Source organism: Lissotriton vulgaris, chromosome 4_1, assembly GCF_964263255.1.
Source record: "Lissotriton vulgaris chromosome 4_1, aLisVul1.2, whole genome shotgun sequence".
In the NCBI taxonomy this organism is placed as follows: Eukaryota; Metazoa; Chordata; class Amphibia; order Caudata; family Salamandridae; genus Lissotriton; species Lissotriton vulgaris.
In genome coordinates this window covers 379,862,338-379,882,881 of record NC_141691.1, presented here as the reverse complement: position 1 = coordinate 379,882,881, position 20,544 = coordinate 379,862,338, and the positions used below count along the sequence as shown (strand labels likewise).

The window sequence follows — 20,544 nt, the reverse complement described above, 5'->3', positions numbered from 1 at the left end:
CACCATGAGAAGTATCGTCCACCGGCCGCCCCGCAGCACAGGAGCCACCCACCGACAGAGCCGACAGCCAGCCGCCGGTCTCACCAAATCAGACAGGGCACCGCAGAAGAGTGTTACAGTTCCGGGCGTACCGTCGTCTTCAAATGCCCATAGGATCTTCAAGGGGATCTCCACGGCCCTCACCTAGGCAGCGGCTCGGGGGTAAACAACCTTTACAACGAAACTTTTACAACGCACTACCATTACGACGCAACTTTTACAACGCAAACCATTAAAACGCATTGCGCTGGGGGGGCGTTCTAGGATAGGGAATAGGTTTAATGTACTATCCAACACCTTCCCTACTATCCACGGGGACTGTAGTTGCAATAGTAAATTAAACTATTCACTATCCAGCGCCCCAAAGTACTGTGCGTTGTAAAGGCATGCATTGTAAAAAACGCGTTCTAAAGGCATGCGTTGTAAAAGCATGCGTTGTAACGTCATACATCCGGCTCGGGTCTCTCCCCACCAGTCCGCTACTCCCTTGGCAATATCTAGACCCTCTCATCCAGTCAGCCGAGCGACGAACACGGCTAAAGAATCTCCGATGGCAAATACAGGCCTTAACTGCATCCGTAGAAGGCCCAGCCTCGGCGTCTCCCAACTCTTAATTCTCATGTAGCACGACCAGGGCCGGCCAGTCACCGGATCCCTGGAGCGCCGCGCAGTCCGGGGACGCGCTCCTCTCGACGGCGGGCAGGGGTCCAGATCAGTTCACGGGGCCCAGCAAACCACAACTGGCACCCACAGGCGCAACAATGACCAGGGGGACCCGCTATCTCCCGCCCGCCCCTCCAACCCCCCCCCCCCCCCCCACCCCCCGATTGCGCCAGTTCAATTCACGATTGGCCGGGGAAATTCTCTGCACAGCGCTGGTCTGTCTTTATTTCAATAGACCCCCCAACTCCGTCTGGTACTTAGAGGGCCAGGCCTTTCAGACGCTGCCAGTCGGCATCGACCTCATTTTGCTGCACTGCATCAGTTCCACCCCGGGGTGCTCCTCCTGGACAAGGTTGCCAGCAAAAAGACTGCCTTCATTCACTCTCCTCTCATGGGCCGCCGGGTCTGCCTGAAACTCTTCACACGGCCGAGCCACCACTCGGCCCTCAGCGGGCACCTCCTGACGACCGTAGCCCCACTGCAGACGTCCCGGGGTCTCCGGCCGAATCGCTTGGTCCGTGGTGAGGTGCGGCCAGGGACTCCCAGCCGGAGCCGCCGATGTTGTTGAGTTCGGCGCCGGCCGCTTCAGCACTCGAGTCCCCGGCGTCGGCGGAGGCCCAAACTTCACTGGCACGCCGCTTCGGCCCAACACCACGCCACGGTCTCGGAGCGGCACCACCGCACCCCGCTTCCGCTCCGCAAGGCAGGCACCACAGATGCGCAGCAGGATTGTTGCAGGATAATGAAGGGCGAGGCGTGGGTCACCGGGAGCTACTGGCCTACGCAGCCATCTTGGGTGCCCGCGTAGGTCCGCCGATAGCAACTTTTTAAATTGGATTACCATTGTCTCCTATCTCATAATGAAATACCACATATATACATCCATCTGCGTATGAAGAAACAGCCTCAACATAATTGAACAGTTATAGCCCAAAAAGGATGAAAGATGATATGTATATAAACCAAGAATACACTCATGTGACTGTGGGATGTCCTAGAAGTGTATGGAGTATTGATGGGTTGATAATGAATTGAAGACTGTAAATACAGACATAATGTTACAACAGTGATGAATGTTATATAAACTTTCCTGGCTATCTTTCCAGTATTAATAAAAACGTTTTATAAAAAATACACTTTAATGCATGTATGTGGTACCATATGTTGTCTTGAAATTTATTTTCTTATCACAAGAATGTTTTATGGTATTAGTCCGCGTCCTTTCGTTGTATATAGTGAATCTATGTAAACTATGTCCTGTGTACATGTATGTAATGTGAGGTATGTTTATATATGTTTGCAGCCCTGAGGAAGCCTATAACCAGGCGAAACGCCTTGGCTGCACACAACAGTTTTCTAAACAGAAGATTTTGAATAAAGATTCAAAGAACAATAGAAGGACCTCTCTGTTCATCTGTTTTTGTTGTATATGAGTCACATTACTTTACTCATGCTCTCGTTTAATGTTTCCTCTCAATTATGTATGAATGTGGTTAATTAATGCCATATTTGGCAACAAGCCATGTTAGGTGGGCAACATATGCTTTGAAATGTTAAATAAAACTTGAGGTAGTGTTTTGGAAATTCTTAAGCAGATTTTTTCTTGTTTATCGATTAGAGTATCTGCAGATGTGTATATATTGTCTGCATTCGGAGTATTCTTGCACATCAGCATCTGTTTACTCTGTCTCGGAGAACATTTGTGTTACAAAAAAGCAATCATCACAATGACTCTAGAACTTCCAATGTGTTTGGTCCTTAGGAACAAGAATTAATGAAGATCGTTGGAATCAAGTATGAAGTTGGACCGCCTACACTCTGCTGCTTAAAGCTGGCTTTTCTAGATCCTCTCTCAGGAAAAATGAGTGGCGAGGCATTTTCTGTGAAGTAAGTAATTTATTTAGTATACAGATACACATTTTAGCAATTCTGTACTGTGGTAAATAATTCTCAGTCCACTTGATGAACAGCATTGCCCTGTAAAATTTGAGAAACCTTACCCTCCAAAAGTTATTTTGGAGAGTAGAAAGCCCAAGATAGGGAAAGGTGATTAAAACATAGCTTGAAATTAAAGTTCGAGGCATGTGAGCTGTAGATCACAACATACTTTGCATACTCCTGCCATCTAGTGTTGGGTCTGGATGTTTGCAGTTTGTTTTTCTTCAACAAAGTATTTTCAAGTCACGAGTTACGGGACTCCTCCTTTTGGTGATAGTGCACATGGGCATCAACGCCATTGTTAGATTGTTTTTTTACACCATCGTATTTGGACGTGAATTGCTGCTCTCCGGTTCGACACTGTTTCTTTGGTTTCACTCAGTGCGCAAGATACTCACCCTTGACAGTTTTGTTTTCGATCACGTATCCCATTTTCTGCCTATTGTATTTACTGCTAAAAAATTGATCTTCGATCGGGTAGCTTGCGGAAGGCCTTAGGGCCTACCCACATCGGTCCGCCTCGCAGTCGATGGAACAGACTCCATTCAAATTCTGCCCTGTGTGCCACACAAAGTTTCCGTGCACCGACTCACACGAAGTGTGCAACATGTGCTTGTCTCCGTAGCACTGAGAACAGGACTGCGACACGTGCAATACTTTCCGCTCCAAGAAGACGCTTTGCGACCGTCTGGTTCGACGTGGCGACATGCAGAGCCAACATGCAAGTTCCATTCTGGACCTCTTCGGAGAAGATTCGGAACAAGAAGCCAGAGACGCCGTGGGAGCCAAAGAAGAACATGATCACATCTCAGACTGCGGCTCCGAGGGGGATGACGAAATCCTGCAAAGGCAGAGTACCGCGAGTACAGATCCTCCCATGCCCCATTGTCCACCTCAGTCCAAGAAGAAGGCTCCTGTCCAACCCCCGCCTCTGGGCCACAGTTGGCACCGAGAACATTTTTCCGACGCCCGCCCTCTGGATCGGCCCCAAAACACACCCAACATCATTCCGGCTCTGAGCCGAAAAATGGGCTTCGATCCAAACCCTTTGGGATTGAAGTCGAAGCCAGTCTCCGGCTCGTCCCCTTTGACACCCAAAACACTTTTGAATCCGAAATCAAGATCTAAATCCTCAGCAACAAAACCATTGGCATCGAAACTTTCTGTACCGAAGCAACTGGATGTGCCGATTCCATCTCAAGAAAGAATTTCGATGTTCTTCCTACCAAACCGGATCTGTAACAGAGACAGTTGTACATCCATTCAACTACTGGACATATCACCACAAAAGTGACCGTTAAAAGGAAAGACACAGAGGAGACCTACCATTTTCCTTTAAAAAGGAAGAATATTGTGACTAATCCTTCTCCCCCGCCCCTTCCATCTCCTTTTTCGCCTCAGCCTCAATCTGTAATGATTTCACTTGAGCACTCACCACCAGAAGATCAGGATGATGAGGATGGGGCCGAAGACCATGCACCATTACTCCCAGCCCCTTGGGCAGATTATAATACTGACTCTCCCACAGGAAATTATCCTGACATGTTCCCTACCAAGCCCTCTCCACCAGACGACAGCGTAGGTTACATAGAACTGCTGGGTAGAGCTGCCAACAACTGTGGTGTACAGCTTCACAAAGAATCCCTTGAAGAGGATTTCCTTTTTGAAACACTTAGCAGCACTCAAAAGTCATCGCACACACTCCCCATGCTTAAAGGCATGATCAGGTATGTCAATGACATATTTAATGACCCCGTCAGGGCCCGTATCCTTCGCTCTAGGGTAGATAAAAAGTACAAGCCAGCCCCATCTGACCCAGCGTACATAAATGGATAATTACATTGGACCCCCTAGTAGTGTCCAACGCACACAAAAGGGCCAACTCTCAAACTACAGGGTTGCTCCACCCCCCCAGATATTGAATCCAAGTTTATTGACGATTCGGGGAAAAGGGTAGCCTCTCAGGCAGCAACTTCTGGCGCATCTCTAACAGCCAAGCGCTGCTCGCAAGGTATGACAGGGCACATTGGGACGAAATGGAGCTGTGGCTCCAATTTCTGGCTGACTAACATAAATCTAAAGCACAAGACCTAGTGAGGGAAGGACAGCTCATTTCAAATAATACAATCAGGTGCTCGCTAGATGCTGCAGAAACTGCTTCTAGAGCTGTAATCACCAGTGTCCTTTTAAGAAGACACGCCTGGCTATGTATCTCAGGTTTCAAACCTGAGGCTCAGACTTCCATTCTGAACACACCCTTTGACAAAGAACACCTCTTTGGCCCGGTGGCAGATTCCTCCCTGGAAAACATGAAGAAAGACACTGAAGTGGCCAAATGCATGAGAGCCCTTCAGCTAACAGAAGCTTGTGGTTTCTTTTGACGTTACTTCTACCGCGGAGGGTCCAAAAATACCTCCTTAGAGACCACCACCACGTACAAAAGCAACAACCAACCCTCTGCCGCTAAGGGTTACTTCAGATGGGGGTTACAGAGGGAACAATGGCAAGAGTAGAGGTAGAGGCTCAAATACACGCACCTCACCTCCAACACAAAGGAGTGACTTACCTACTCTCCCCCCGACCATTTAACACATGTCGGGGGCGACTTTCAGATTTCCTATCCATCTGGCAGTCCATAACAACAGACAATTGGTTGCTAGAATTTATCCGTTCTGGTTACTGCCTGGAGTTCATTAAAAATACTCCAAACAATCCCCCAAAGTCACACAAACTTTCACCGGATCATCTACACCTCCTCAAACAAGAGGTTCAATCTCTCCTTCCAATAGGGGCTATAGAGCCTGTGTGAGAAGTTGGCCCGATATGCAACGTTCGCTATTCTAGCGACCGCTATGTATCGTTCCAACGACCCTTATGGTGTTTGGTTGTAAGTCAACCTATAGACCAGCTATCCTAGTAGCGTGGATACGAGCAGTCTAAGGCTAAAGACTCGAGAGGGCGTGTTAAGCCAGCTGTTATACCACATATACCCCTTGAACACCCAGTGAAAGGACACCACACAAGTGTTATGAAAATAAACAGTATATTTATTAAGAATCACAACAGCCCTGTACTCTTTATGAGGACAGGGTACTAAGCACAAACCAAATCTCTTAGGAAAATACTTCAAGTGCACAATTAAAACAAGTGTCCGAGGACACGGAAAGTTTAGTGGTCTCGGGTGGACCCGATAAGGCAAGTCGGTAGCGAGGGACTCGGGACCCTAGAGTAAAGAGGCTATGCAGGCACCGAAATGCCGAGTTACCTAGCCACGAGGGCTGCGGCTGCACAAGTCTTACAGGCGTCGGGGTCTTCGCTGACGAGCCAGGAGCCGGAAGAAAAGGAGTTGCTGGCCGGCGACCAGTGATGAATAGTTCGTAGAGATCCAAGCCTGGATCAGAGATCGATGATACCTGAAAGCAGAGGGGACCAAGTTCGTACTACTAGCCAGTAGTCAGAGGGTACCAGGAAGGCACCGGTTGGCCGTCACCTCGACCAGGTGAGTGGGCGACGCTAGGCTCTGCAGTCTCACGGACCAGGAGGCGTTGTCGGCGACCACGGCGGAGGTGCGAGCTGTCCCACGAAGGATGATGCTGTCGGCGTCGCTGGGCCCAGGATTGGGGCAACAAGCCTTGGCAGATCTCGGGCCACGTGGTGGGCCTAAGATGGCGTCTTGAATGGACCAGGAGGGTCCGGGGTGCTCCTCTCGGAAAAGGGAGCAAGGGCCGGTCTGGAGCAACCAGACCAGCAGCGTTGTTTGTCGGATGTCGTCAAGGAAGGGCACAAGCCAGCGGCCAGTGACCAGACAACGTGCTGAGCAGCGAGCAGAAGGGCCCCACGCAGATCGTGGAGATGCTGGGAGACTGCACTTCGGTGCTGGAGCGGCTCAGGGTCGGGGCTTCTCGGACCCCAGAGCACTCACCAGAGAATTACCTCGATGGTCGTGCTGGTTAAGAAAGCGTGCAGGTTTTGATGATGGCCGGTCCCTCGAGGTCTCGTCGCACCCACAGATCACAGCTGAGCTGATGACGTGGGTAGAGGTCAGAGGTGCCAGGGAAGCCGGTTCTCGTCGAGCTGGGCCGTCGGATTCCTTGAGGAAGGACTTGCAGCAAACCGCAGAGTTCTTAGATGGTGCCCGCGGATGCGGGGTGACTACTCCTTAGTCACAAGGGAGAAATCTTGAGAAGAGTCTCGAAGTCCTTTCGTAGAAAGTATTCTTGATTCAAAGATGATCTAATTTGGAAGGGTCCCCGCTCCGGCCTTTATTCTAAAGAAAGGGGTGGGTACATGACTAGGTCCTGCCCTAAGGGTGGGACCAGGAAGGGGGGTAGTTACACCCCTCTCCCCTGCCGGACTTTCCCCAGGCCAGGGCTGGTGCCCCTGGAACTGGTTCTAACCGGCAGATGCGTAGTGAGCACCGGGGTGCCACTCCGCAGTCACCTTCTCGAAAAAGCCCTACCTACCCAGAATACACAAACCCTGTCTGGGACGGTGCGAACACCGCCCTCGACAGGAAACCCTTTGTCCAAGCGCTCCTCGCTGGAAGGACTCCCAGCAGCAGGAGGTCAGACTCGTGTCTGTGGTGGCAGCATCCATTTTGTGGAGCTGAGGCTTTAGTTAACTTTAACCGGGGTTCACAGTTACGTACATGTCGTGTCCCTCTAGAAGGGCGGAATGCTAACCTCGTCGCCAGAGTTGGTGAGAGGGCAGCACCCCGATTCGTATGACACCTTACTCGACATGTCTTGATAACGCGACACCGAAGTTACCGATATGGTACGCGTTATCATGGAACAGCCATTGGGTCTTGGTTCCGCAAGCTGCAACCGGGCTCGGCTCGGGCCAGAACACAGTTCACACGAGCCCACGCACTCTGCCTTCAGGATTGTCAAGGCCTGCCATAGGAGTGACTGATAGGAACTCGGGTGTCCATTGTATGGTTAGATATAGGGCTACTATATCTAAAGCAAAGGGTGATTACACGACTTCGCCCCAGCTGTCATGCAGCCAGTTGTGTCAAATTTAGGAGGCCAGCCAGGGGTGGCATAATACATGCTGCAGCCCCTGGCGGCCCTGGGTACACCTATGCCCTGAGTTACAGGGTCTTATAAGGTGGCCCAGTACCAATTGGTAAATGCACCTAGGGTACATCTCGTAATTTAGAAAGAGAACAGCCAGGCTGTGGGTCTGATTAGCAGGCCCACAGCCAGAGAAAGTCGTAAACCAGTGAAACAAAAGCAAAAAATCTGGGTGATCATAGGATTGCAGACCCTACTCTCCTACATGACCCCCCCCCAAACGTCGGAACAATAAGCTAACCTTGACCAGGTGAGTCTTCTTGTTCTAAGTGGAAATATCTGGAGAGCCCATCGGCATTGCTATGATCAGTACCAGGTCTGTGTTCCACTGTAAAGTCCATCCCCTGTAGGGAAATGGACCACCTAAGCAGTTTGGGGTTTTCACCCTTCATCTGATTTAGCCACAAGAGGGGCTTATGGTCGGTCTGAATCTTGAAGTGAGTGCCAAACAAGTATGGCCTCAGCTTCTTCAGGGCCCAAACCACAGCAAAGGCCTCCCTCTCAATAGCTGACCAATTCTTCTCTCTAGGGGTCAGCCTTCTGCTTATAAAAGCAATGGGCTGGTCTTGACCATCAAAATTCAGTTGAGAAAGAACAGCTCCCACACCCAACTCAGAAGCATCTGTTTGGACAATGAATGGTTTGGAGTAGTCCGGACTCTTGAGGATAGGTGCCGTGCACATGGCCTGCTTTAGGTCATCGAATGCTTTTTGACAGCTCGCTGTCCACTGAACCTTTTTTGGCATTTTCTTGCTTGTCAGTTCGTTTAATGGTGTCACGATGGAACCATAGTTCTTGACAAACTTCCGGTAGTATCCAGTCAGGCCCAAGAAAGCTCGAACCTGAGTCTGGGTGGTTGGAGGAGCCCAGTCCCTGATTGACTGTATTTTGCTCTCCAGTGGCTGAACCTGACCTCCACCTACAAGGTGGCCCAGGTATACAACCTGTGTCTGCCCTATCTAGCACTTGGTGGCCTTGATAGTGAGGCCTGCTGCTTGCAGCGCCTCTAACACTTTCCGCAGGTGGACCAGGTGATCCTCCCAGGTGGAGCTAAAGACAGCAATATCGTCAAGATACGCCGCACAGAAGTCATCCAGCCCAGTAAGGACTTGATTCACCAACCTTTGGAAGGTGGCAGGTGCATTTTTCAGACCAAAGGGCATCACCACGAACTGATAATGCCCACCAGGGGTTGAAAATGCGGTTTTAGGCTTGGCGTCCTCAGCTAACCTGATTTGCCAATACCCAGCTGTCAGGTCAAACGTACTTAAGTAGTTGGCCGAAGCCAATCTATCGATAAGCTCGTCTGCCCTTGGTATTGGGTGGGCGTCAGTCTTAGTGACTGCATTGAGACCCCTGTAGTCTACGCAGAACCTCATCTCTTTCTTACCGCCCTGGGTGTGAGGTTTCGGCACTAGAACTACGGGACTAGCCCAAGGGCTATCCGAGGGTTCAATGACTCCCAGCTCCAACATTTTCTGCACTTCACTCTTGATGCAGTCTCTAACGTGATCAGGCTGCCGGTAGATTTTACTCTTGACGGGCAAGCTGTCACCAGTGTCAACCTCATGGGTGCACCAATTGGTCTGACTGGGTGTTAGAGAGAACATATGTCTGAACGACTGAAGAACCTGTTTACAGTCGTTCTGTTGATGTTCGGAGAGGCTGCCACAAAAGACAACACCATCTACCGATCCATCGTCAGGATTCTGAGTGAGCAGGTCGGGGAGAGGGTCACTCTCCTCCTCCTGTCCCTCATCTAGGGCCATGAGCAAACTCATGTCCTTCCTGTCTACATATGCCTTGAGCCTGTTGACATGAAGCACCCTGTGGGGGCTCCGGGGAGTTCCCAGGTCGACCAGGTAGGTGACCTCTCCCTTTTTCTCCAGGATGGTGTAGGGCCCGGACCATTTGTCCTTGAGTGCTGCTGGGGCCACTGGCTCCAACACCCACACCTTCTGTCCGGGCTGGTAAACAGTCACGACAGCCTTTTGGTCATGCCAAGCTTTTTGGAGTTCTTGGCTGGCCTTAAGGTTTTCAGATGCCTTCTCCATGTATTCAGCCATCCGCGAGCGGAGGCCAAGCACATAGTCCACTATGTTGGCTGCAGGCTTTTTGAGAGGTCTCTCCCATCCTTCCTTCACCAAACAGAGGGGTCCTCTTACAGGATGTCCGTACAAAAGTTCAAAAGGGCTGTAGCCAACCCCCTTCTGTGGGACTTCTCTGTAGGCGAACAAGAGGCAGGGGATCAGGACGTCCCATCTACGCCGAAGCTTTTCCGGTAGTCCATGAATCATCCCTTTCAGGGTCCTGTTGAATCTCTCAACAAGCCCATTGCATTGTGGGTGATAGGGTGTAGTGAACTTGTAGTTGACACCACATTCCTTCCACATAGCAGTTAAGTAGCTCGACATAAAGTTTGCACCTCTGTCAGAGACGACCTCCTTAGGGAAGCCCACTCTGGAGAATACTCCATCTAGGGCTCTTGCCACAACAGGTGCTGTAGTGGTCCTAAGGGGAATAGCTTCAGGATACCTGGTGGCATGATCCACTACCACCAGTATAAACTTGTGCCCTGATGCTGTTGGTGGTTCCATGGGACCGACGATGTCGATCCCCACCCGTTCAAAGGGCACCCCCACCACAGGCATTGGTATAAGGGGGGCCTTTGTCGTGCCACCTGACTTACCACTGGCTTGGCAAGTGACACAGGAGCGGCAAAACTCCTTGGTATCTTCGTTCATATGAGGCCAGTGAAAGTGTGAGACAAGCCTGTCCCACGTCTTCGTCTGACCTAAGTGACCTGCTAAGGGAATCTCGTGGGCCAAGGTAAGTAGGAAACCTCGCTGAGACAAGGGTACAACCAGCCTCCTGGTCATGCCAGGCTTGGGGTCTCTTGACTCAGTGTACAGGAGTCCATCTTCCCAGTATACCTTGTGGGTACCTGTGGCGTTCCCAGCAGCCTCAGCAGCAGCCTGCTGTCTGAGGGGTTCAAGAGAAGGGCAGTCTAACTGGTCCTTCCCCAGGTCTTCCCTTGAGGGTCCCCCTGAACCCAAGAATTCAACTTGATCAAGTTCGAACTCTCTAGGCTCAGTTTCCCTCAATTCCTGTAGGTCAGCCTCCTCTGAGACTTGATCCACGACCTGGGGCAAGGGGGAAGGCGCAGCCTTAACCCTACCGCTCTTTTTCTTGGGAGGTGTCTGGTCCGTTGTTCCAGGATCCAGCACCTGTTCAGTGGGGCATTTTCTGACCTGTGACCTGGTCACAGCGAACACATGTGCTGGCAAGCCTAACATTTCCATGTGAGTCCGGTGCTCCACTTCTGACCATTGTGATGACTCCAAATCATTGCCCAACAAACAATCCACTGGGAGGTCTGAACTAACTACAACCTTCTTTTGGCCAGTTACCCCTCCCCAGGAGAAAGCTACAATTGCCATACTGTGATTGGTAGTGACATTGCTTGCATTGGTCACCAGGAATTTTGTACCTGGCATGATCTGTCCAGGGTCCACAAAGTTAGGCGTCACCATGGTGACACTGGCACAAGTGTCCCTATAGGCCTGAGCCATCTTTCCATTTATGAAAGGCGTCTGTCTGTATTTGCCCAAAGTATTGGGACTTACGTCAGGGGACACGTCCACGTCCCCTGTACTGACAAGGACAGCCTGAGTGAGTGTGCCAACTAAGTTGTCACGCCCCTCAGAACCCAGGGTTAACCCTACTAAACCCTTGGGAGGCGCACTACCACTGCTGGCTGTACTAGGGGGCACAGGTGCCTTAGGGGCTGCAGTGGCAGGAGTCTGCCCTCCTCCTTTCTTGGTGCACTCACTAAACCAGTGAGATTTACTTTTGCAGTACTGGCACCATCTTTTGGATTGGCCTTCTTTCTTCTTTTGGGGAGCCTGACCCCCACCCTCTTTGGGTTGTTGGGGACCTGTCGAAGACTTCTGGTCATTTTGTTCCCCCTTAGAATCTTTACCCTTCTGGTTTGCTTTCTTCTGACCACCTTGATTCTGGCCCTGGTTCTGTTTAACTCTCGTTCGAACCCATCTGTCTGCCTTCTTTCCCAATTCTTGGGGAGAGGTCAGATCCGAGTCGACAAGATGCTGATGCAACAACTGGTTCTGACAATTGTTTAAAATTTGTTCTCTCATCATCAAATTATACAATCCTTTGTAATCAGTAACCTTACTGCCCAGCAACCAGCCCTCAAAAGCCTTAGTGGCACAATCGACAAAGTCAGACCAATCTTGAGACTGCGTTTTCTGGGTATCCCTGAACAGCACCCTGTACTGCTCAGTGGTTAGGCCGAACCCTTCAACGAGTGTATTTTTCAAGACTTGGTAATCGTTAGCATCCTCCACCCTTGTGGTGAGGAGCTTGTCTCTTCCTTTTCCCTCAAAGGAGAGCCACAAGATAGCTGCCCACTGACTCTGGGGAACCCCCTGCACAGTGCAGGCCCTCTCCAAAGCAGTAATCCATTTGTGGATGTCGTCCCCTTGTTTAAAGGGGGGCACTATCTTACCAAGGTGTTTCGTATCAAAACTCCTTTCCCTATTGCTAGGTACATTGCTGCCACCAGTGGGGACTACCCCACTTAACTGTTGCTCTCTAGCAAAGGCAAGCCTTTCTTTGGCCAGGGCAAGTTCTTCCCTTTCGATCCTCAGATTAGCTGCCCTTTCCTTAGCTTCGTACACTCTCCTCTGAGGGGACGTCATCCCTCTTTGAGAAGAGTTGTGAGAGCCATTGGTTTGAAGGGATCTGCCAGAATCTCTCGACAGAGATCGGGCTCGTCCATTCCCAATGTTAAGCTGACCTGACAGTAGCGCTGGGGGTCCCCCAGTACCACTATCATGTTTGCTTAAGTTGGACCGGGTTAGTCTGACGACTTCTGCCTGTCCCTTATCTGCCTCATCCCCAGAGGGATCCTCATCCTCATCATCCTCCACATCTTCGTTCTCAGTTGCGAGGTGGATGAGGTCAGGATCGTCTCTGGTTCCCTCGAGGGGAGGCATGTCTCTTTCTGGATTAGAAGAGCTGGGAAGGGTCTCAGCTTTTCTGGCATCATAAGTCTCCAAGAGACCAATCAGAAAGGACGTGGTGGGGTTAGACCCCTGCTTGATCTTCCTGGAGTGACACACTTGTCTTAACTCCTTGAAGCTCAGCACAGTATATCTCGAAGGGATGACCTGTGGAGGGTCAACTGACACAAGGGGAGACTCAGAGTTTCCTCCTTTGTCCGACATACTGTTTCTAGTGTGGTGTAAGTGATGCACCTACCTACACTATGTGTTTACCTACTATTCCCTTGCTAAGAGTTGTAGCCAAGGTGTGCTAAGCCTTGAGGAGCTACAACAGCTGGTTCAGTAGAACTAAGAGTATTCTAAGCTTTAGTTATATGTACTAACAGTACTTATGTGATCTTTCAACAAGATATTCTTAGGATACGTGTGGTAAAACAACAGCAAGCTCAAATCCCAACCGCTGCTCACCAATGTGAGAAGTTGGCCCGATATGCAACATTCGCTATTCTAGCGACCGCTATGTATCGTTCCAACGACCCTTATGGTGTTTGGTTGTAAGTCAACCTATAGACCAGCTATCCTAGTAGCGTGGATACGAGCAGTCTAAGGCTAAAGACTCGAGAGGGCGTGTTAAGCCAGCTGTTATACCACATATACCCCTTGAACACCCAGTGAAAGGACACCACACAAGTGTTATGAAAATAAACAGTATATTTATTAAGAATCACAACAGCCCTGTACTCTTTATGAGGACAGGGTACTAAGCACAAACCAAATCTCTTAGGAAAATACTTCAAGTGCACAATTAAAACAAGTGTCCGAGGACACGGAAAGTTTAGTGGTCTCGGGTGGACCCGATAAGGCAAGTCGGAAGCGAGGGACTCGGGACCCTAGAGTAAAGAGGCTATGCAGGCACCGAAATGCCGAGTTACCTAGCCACGAGGGCTGCGGCTGCACAAGTCTTACAGGCGTCGGGGTCTTCGCTGACGAGCCAGGAGCCGGAAGAAAAGGAGTTGCTGGCCGGCGACCAGTGATGAATAGTTCGTAGAGATCCAAGCCTGGATCAGAGATCGATGATACCTGAAAGCAGAGGGGACCAAGTTCGTACTACTAGCCAGTAGTCAGAGGGTACCAGGAAGACACCGGTTGGCCGTCACCTCGACCAGGTGAGTGGGCGACGCTAGGCTCTGCAGTCTCACGGACCAGGAGGCGTTGTCGGCGACCACGGCGGAGGTGCGAGCTGTCCCACGAAGGATGATGCTGTCGGCGTCGCTGGGCCCAGGATTGGGGCAACAAGCCTTGGCAGATCTCGGGCCACGTGGTGGGCCTAAGATGGCGTCTTGAATGGACCAGGAGGGTCCGGGGTGCTCCTCTCGGAAAAGGGAGCAAGGGCCGGTCTGGAGCAACCAGACCAGCAGCGTTGTTTGTCGGATGTCGTCAAGGAAGGGCACAAGCCAGCGGCCAGTGACCAGACAACGTGCTGAGCAGCGAGCAGAAGGGCCCCACGCGGATCGTGGAGATGCTGGGAGACTTCACTTCGGTGCTGGAGCGGCTCAGGGTCGGGGCTTCTCGGACCCCAGAGCACTCACCAGAGAATTACCTCGATGGTCGTGCTGGTTAAGAAAGCGTGCAGGTTTTGATGATGGCCGGTCCCTCGAGGTCTCGTCGCACCCACAGATCACAGCTGAGCTGATGACGTGGGTAGAGGTCAGAGGTGCCAGGGAAGCCGGTTCTCGTCGAGCTGGGCCGTCGGATTCCTTGAGGAAGGACTTGCAGCAAACCGCAGAGTTCTTAGATGGTGCCCGCGGATGCGGGGTGACTACTCCTTAGTCACAAGGGAGAAATCTTGAGAAGAGTCTCGAAGTCCTTTCGTAGAAAGTATTCTTGATTCAAAGATGATCTAATTTGGAAGGGTCCCCGCTCCGGCCTTTATTCTAAAGAAAGGGGTGGGTACATGACTAGGTCCTGCCCTAAGGGTGGGACCAGGAAGGGGGGTAGTTACACCCCTCTCCCCTGCCGGACTTTCCCCAGGCCAGGGCTGGTGCCCCTGGAACTGGTTCTAACCGGCAGATGCGTAGTGAGCACCGGGGTGCCACTCCGCAGTCACCTTCTCGAAAAAGCCCTACCTACCCAGAATACACAAACCCTGTCTGGGACGGTGCGAACACCGCCCTCGACAGGAAACCCTTTGTCCAAGCGCTCCTCGCTGGAAGGACTCCCAGCAGCAGGAGGTCAGACTCGTGTCTGTGGTGGCAGCATCCATTTTGTGGAGCTGAGGCTTTAGTTAACTTTAACCGGGGTTCACAGTTACGTACATGTCGTGTCCCTCTAGAAGGGCGGAATGCTAACCTCGTCGCCAGAGTTGGTGAGAGGGCAGCACCCCGATTCGTATGACACCTTACTCGACATGTCTTGATAACGCGACACCGAAGTTACCGTTATGGTACGCGTTATCATGGAACAGCCATTGGGTCTTGGTTCCGCAAGCTGCAACCGGGCTCGGCTCGGGCCAGAACACAGTTCACACGAGCCCACGCACTCTGCCTTCAGGATTGTCAAGGCCTGCCATAGGAGTGACTGATAGGAACTCGGGTGTCCATTGTATGGTTAGATATAGGGCTACTATATCTAAAGCAAAGGGTGATTACACGACTTCGCCCCAGCTGTCATGCAGCCAGTTGTGTCAAATTTAGGAGGCCAGCCAGGGGTGGCATAATACATGCTGCAGCCCCTGGCGGCCCTGGGTACACCTATGCCCTGAGTTACAGGGTCTGATAAGGTGGCCCAGTACCAATTGGTAAATGCACCTAGGGTACATCTCGTAATTTAGAAAGAGAACAGCCAGGCTGTGGGTCTGATTAGCAAGCCCACAGCCAGAGAAAGTCGTAAACCAGTGAAACAAAAGCAAAAAATCTGGATGATCATAGGATTGCAGACCCTACTCTCCTACAGCCTGTACCACCACAACACCACGGGTCGGGCGTGTACTCCTTTTACTTTCTAATACCCAAAAAGGACGGTTCTCTCAAACCAATATTGGACCTCCGAGAACGAAATCTTTACATACAGTCAGACCAGCTACTTAGACGCCGCCCCCGCGCGCGCTGACATCAGATTTTCTTTTTCCGCGCCAGCAAGTGCAGATCTTGAGAGAGTGGTACCTGACTGAGTTTATTAGGACTTTTCTCTCTGTCTTTTGAGTCTTTGACTCCTGGTGTATAGGGACGTCCGGTTTCAAGTCTTGTGAGGTTTGTCACCACATGATGCCGGTGACAGACCATCACCACAAGTGTCTCTACTGCCTGGGGTGCGACCACGACCCTGCGTCGCTCCCCCACTGCCCGGCCATGCCTACGAAAACTTTCTGGGAGCGGTCCCGAAAGTGGCTTGAGGCCCGCGAGTCGGCTCCGTGCCGTTCAAGGTCCCCGTCCCGTCGACTGGTCGCAGAGCCACCACCATCAGTCAACGAAGTATTCACACTCGGGATCAGGTAAGACAAAGCACAAGAAGTCGAAGAAGCAATGTCGCTCTTCACTTTCCCTAGCTTGTCCCGCGACATGGCTCAGGGTATGGGACAAGCTAGGGGGCGGAGCCTACGCAGTCGCCGCCAGCCTACCCGCCCTTCCCAGGTCCGTCTGCGACTCTGGCCCAGATGCAGAAATTTCTGGGAGCCATTGTAGGAGAGTAGGGTCTGCAATCCTATGATCACCCCAGATTTTTGCTTTTTGCTTCACTGGTTTACGACTTTCCCTGGCTGTGGGCCTGCTAATCAGACCCACAGCCTAGCTGTTCTCTCTCTAAATTGACACACATGTACCTTAGGTGCATTTACCAATTGGTACTGGGCCACCTTATCAGTCCCTGTACAGTATACCTTAGGTATCCAGGGCATAGGTGTACCCAGGGCCTACCAGGGGCTGCAGCATTTATTATGCCACCCCTGGCTGGCCATCTAAATCTGACACAACTGGCTGCACGACAGCTGGGGCAAGGTGGTGTAATCACCCTTTGCTTTAGATATAGTATTCCTATATCTAACCCTAAAATGGACACATGTATTCCTATCAGTCACTCCTATGGCAGGCCTTATCAATCCTGAAGGCAGAGTGCTTGGAATTATGTGAGATGGTGCTCTGGCATGAGCTGAGCCCGTTTACAGCTTGCGGAACCAAGTCCTAATACCTGTTCCATGATAACACGTACCATATACTCTTAAGTGCATTATAATCCTCGCGGTTATTTGCCAACTTTGGTATCGCTTTATCAAAACATGTCGAGTAAGGTGTCATACGAATTGGAATACTAACCCCTCGCCAATTCTGGCGACGGGGTTAGCATTCCACCCTTCTAGAGGGACACGACATGTATGTAACTGAGAACCCCGGTTAAAGCTAACTCGAGCCTCAGCATCACAAAATGGATGCTGCCACCACAGACACAAGTCTGACCTCCTGCTGCTGGGAGTCCTTCCAGCGAGGAGAGCTTGGACAAAGGGTTTCCTGTCAGGGGCGGTGCTAGCACCATCCCAGACAGGGTTTTGTGTATCCCAGGTAGGCAGGGCTGAGAGGAAGGTGACTGCAAGTGGCACCCCGGTGCTCACTGTGCATATGCTGGCTTAAACCAGTTCCAGGGGCACACCAGCCCCTGAGCTGGGGAAAGTCCGGACAAGGGAGAGGGGTGTAACCACCCCCCTCCTGGTCCCACCCATGGGCAGGACCTAGTCGAGTGCCAGCCCCTTTTTTTTAGAATAAAGGTAGGAGCGGGCCCCCTTCCCAAATTAGATAATTCTGAATCTTGACTACTTTCCACAAAAGGACTCTTGACTTTTTCTGAAGACTCTCCCTTGTGGCTAAGGAGTAGCCACCCTGCACCAGCGGGCACCATCTAAGCGCTTGCGGTTTGCTGCACGTCCATCCTCCGGATCAAGACTGACCAGCTCGACGAGACCCGGATTCCCTGGCATCTCTGACCTCTACCTGCATCATCAGCCCAGCTGAGATTCGTGGGTGTGACGAGACCTGAAGGGACCGGCCATCTTCAAAACTGCACAACGCTTATCCAGCACGACCGCCGAGGGATCCTCGAGTGAGTGCTTAGGGGTTTGAGAAGCCCTAACCCTGAGCAGCTCCAGCACCGAAGTCCAGCCCCCAGCATCCACAGGATCTGCGTGGGGCCCTTCTGCTCTTTGCTGTGAGTTTATAAACCTCCCATGTCCAGGGTGTGAAGGCGCCACCTTCAAAATTATACTCTCACCTAATTTTACCTTTTCCGGTGCACTTATCTACCGTCCACCTGGTGCTGCATCAAATAGGCTAAATAACATTTCGGAACTTCTAGGCCCTTTTATTATGAATACTACCAATTTTACAGTTATTGGTGATCTGAATCTTCATCTGGACAATGAGCATTGCTCCAAGGCTACTGAACTTATTGATGACTTCATGTCCCTCAATCTAAGTCTTAAAAATTCTGGTCCTACCCATACTGCAGGTCACTTACTGGACCCAATTTTTTCAAATATTCATAATTTAAACACATTTCCAGCTCTACCTATTCCTTGGTCAGACCACTTTCCCATTAAATTTTCCTTTCAAATGCCAACCTCCAATAACCCTCCTATGGCGCTGCCCGCCATGGTGAGAAAATGGAAAAAACTAGATATTAACATTCTTAATACCTTGCTATAAGACACGATACCATGCACCAATTCAGGAGTACAAAATCTATCAATTTCTGTCCAATCATGGCTCTTAACAGCCATTGACTCCTGCCTTCCTAAGACTAAGCTAAAAGGCATAAACCAACGTCCACCCGCTCCGTGGTTCAATGACTCTCTAAAGCATGAAAAAACCAAATGTAAGAACGCTGACCGTCAATGGAGAAAGTCCTACTCCATTGAAGCTAAAAATGAATACAAAAATCAATTAAATCAATACCAAAAGCTGTGCAGTAGAGCAAAAGCTAACTTTGTCTGCACAAAAATTACTGCAGCTTTAAATCAAGCTAAAACACTTTTTAAAACAGTCAAAGAGCTAGCCGGCTCAAATACCTCACCAACTCCACCTGATCTAAATAAAACTCAATGCAATCAACTTGCCGCATTTTTTGTCGACAAAGTTGATAAAATTTATCAGGCCATCCAACTTAATCAGAACAATCATGAGGAAGATCATTGTGTCGGTAATGATGCTAACAGATCAGACAGTGAAGAGACCAATTCTGCCACCCCTTCTGATAAAACCTCTACCCCTTCACTGAGTGCTTGGCCAACACTCAACGTTGACACTGTCACCGAACTTCTAAGTACGATAAAATCAGGCTCGCCAACCGACCCGCTACCCTGTTCCATCTTAAAATTACTTAGTAAGAAAGCCTTATCTACCATCACAGACCTTCTAAATAACTCCTTGCAAGAAGAATGTGTTCCTCAGGAGTGGAAGCATGCTATGATCCATCCCCTTCTAAAAAAAGCTGATGCTGACCCGAAGGTACCCGCAAACTTCCGACCAATATCTCTCCTACCTATTTTTGCTAAAATTCTAGAAAAGCATGTCCACCGCTGTCTTTCAAATTATATAACGATACATGACCTGTTACCTCCCCATCAATCTGGCTTCCGAGCAGGTTTTTCAACAGAAACCACCCTCCTAGGTGTAACAGAAAACATTTGTTTAATGATAGACAAGGGTGAAACAGTGGCACTGGTGCTTTTAGACCTCAGTGGCGCATTTGACACTGTTTCACATGCGGTACTAATAAAAACTCTTCGTTCAATGGGCATCTGGGGCCCTGCTTTAAATTGGATCACATCCTTACTCGAAAATAGAACATTTCAAATCTTCTCAAATTCTGCGTACTCTGATACCTATACCTTTAAACATGGAGTCCCACAAGGCTCAATTTTAAGCCCACTACTTTTTAATTTATACATGAGCCCTCTTGCTAAAATAGCTAAGGATACTGGACTGATAATGTTCTCCTATGCTGATGATTCTCAGCTTCTCTTTTCCCTTCCACCAACAGGCAATAATGATCCTTCTACTTTGAGAACAGGGCTTACAAAAATCGCTGGATGGATGAAAAATAATTTCTTAAAACTAAACGGTGAAAAAACCGAACTTATAATCCTGGGAAGAAATAAAGAACTCTGGGGACCCCAACACTGGCCCCCGGAAATGGGCTCTCCTCCAATTCCAACTAACCAGGCCCAAAACCTTGGCTTTGTTGTTGATGACACACTCAGTATGTACCAGCAGGCCATTAAAACATCAGCCACCTGCTTTGTCATCTTGAAGTGGCTAAAGAAAATCTGCTGGATGCTACCAGATCATACTAAAAGAACTGTCATTAACGCCCTAATAACATCTAGATTGGACTACGCCAATCTACTATACTTAGGGTCCAACAAAGCCACAGTCCGCAAACTACAAACAGTGCAGAATGCTGCTGCAAGACTGTTAGGTAAAATTCCTATCCATGCACCCACTACCAAACTCATACGTGAATTGCACTGGTTAAAAATTGAGAACAGAATCAAATTCAAATCATTATGCTTTATGCATAAAATCTCAGCAAACAAAGCTCCTAAATACCTACGAAGTCTGGTACAATGTTACCTTCCATCTAGGACGCTGAGATCTGCAACAGCGAACACATTTGTTGTGCCCAAAATAAGACTATCACGCATGGGAGGCAGATCCTTTGCTTACCTTGGTCCCTCCCTGTGGAACTCCATGCCACAAGCTCTGCGTTCAGAGGTTAATTATATCAGATTTAGAAAAGCCATAAAAACCTGGCTG

The 20,544-nt window shown here is 50.0% G+C and overlaps 1 protein-coding gene across 2 annotated transcripts in view; it reads left to right on the top strand.

Annotated features, from left to right (window-relative positions):
• The window catches only part of BRWD3 (bromodomain and WD repeat domain containing 3), a 1,253,402-nt gene that overhangs the window by 642,786 nt on the left and 590,072 nt on the right, over positions 1-20,544 (top strand). For both annotated transcript variants that reach the window (XM_086918755.1, XM_086918756.1), the window contains one exon: positions 2,465-2,589. In XM_086918755.1, the coding sequence (XP_086774881.1) occupies positions 2,465-2,589 (125 nt within the window). The remainder of the gene's footprint in view (positions 1-2,464; positions 2,590-20,544) is intronic.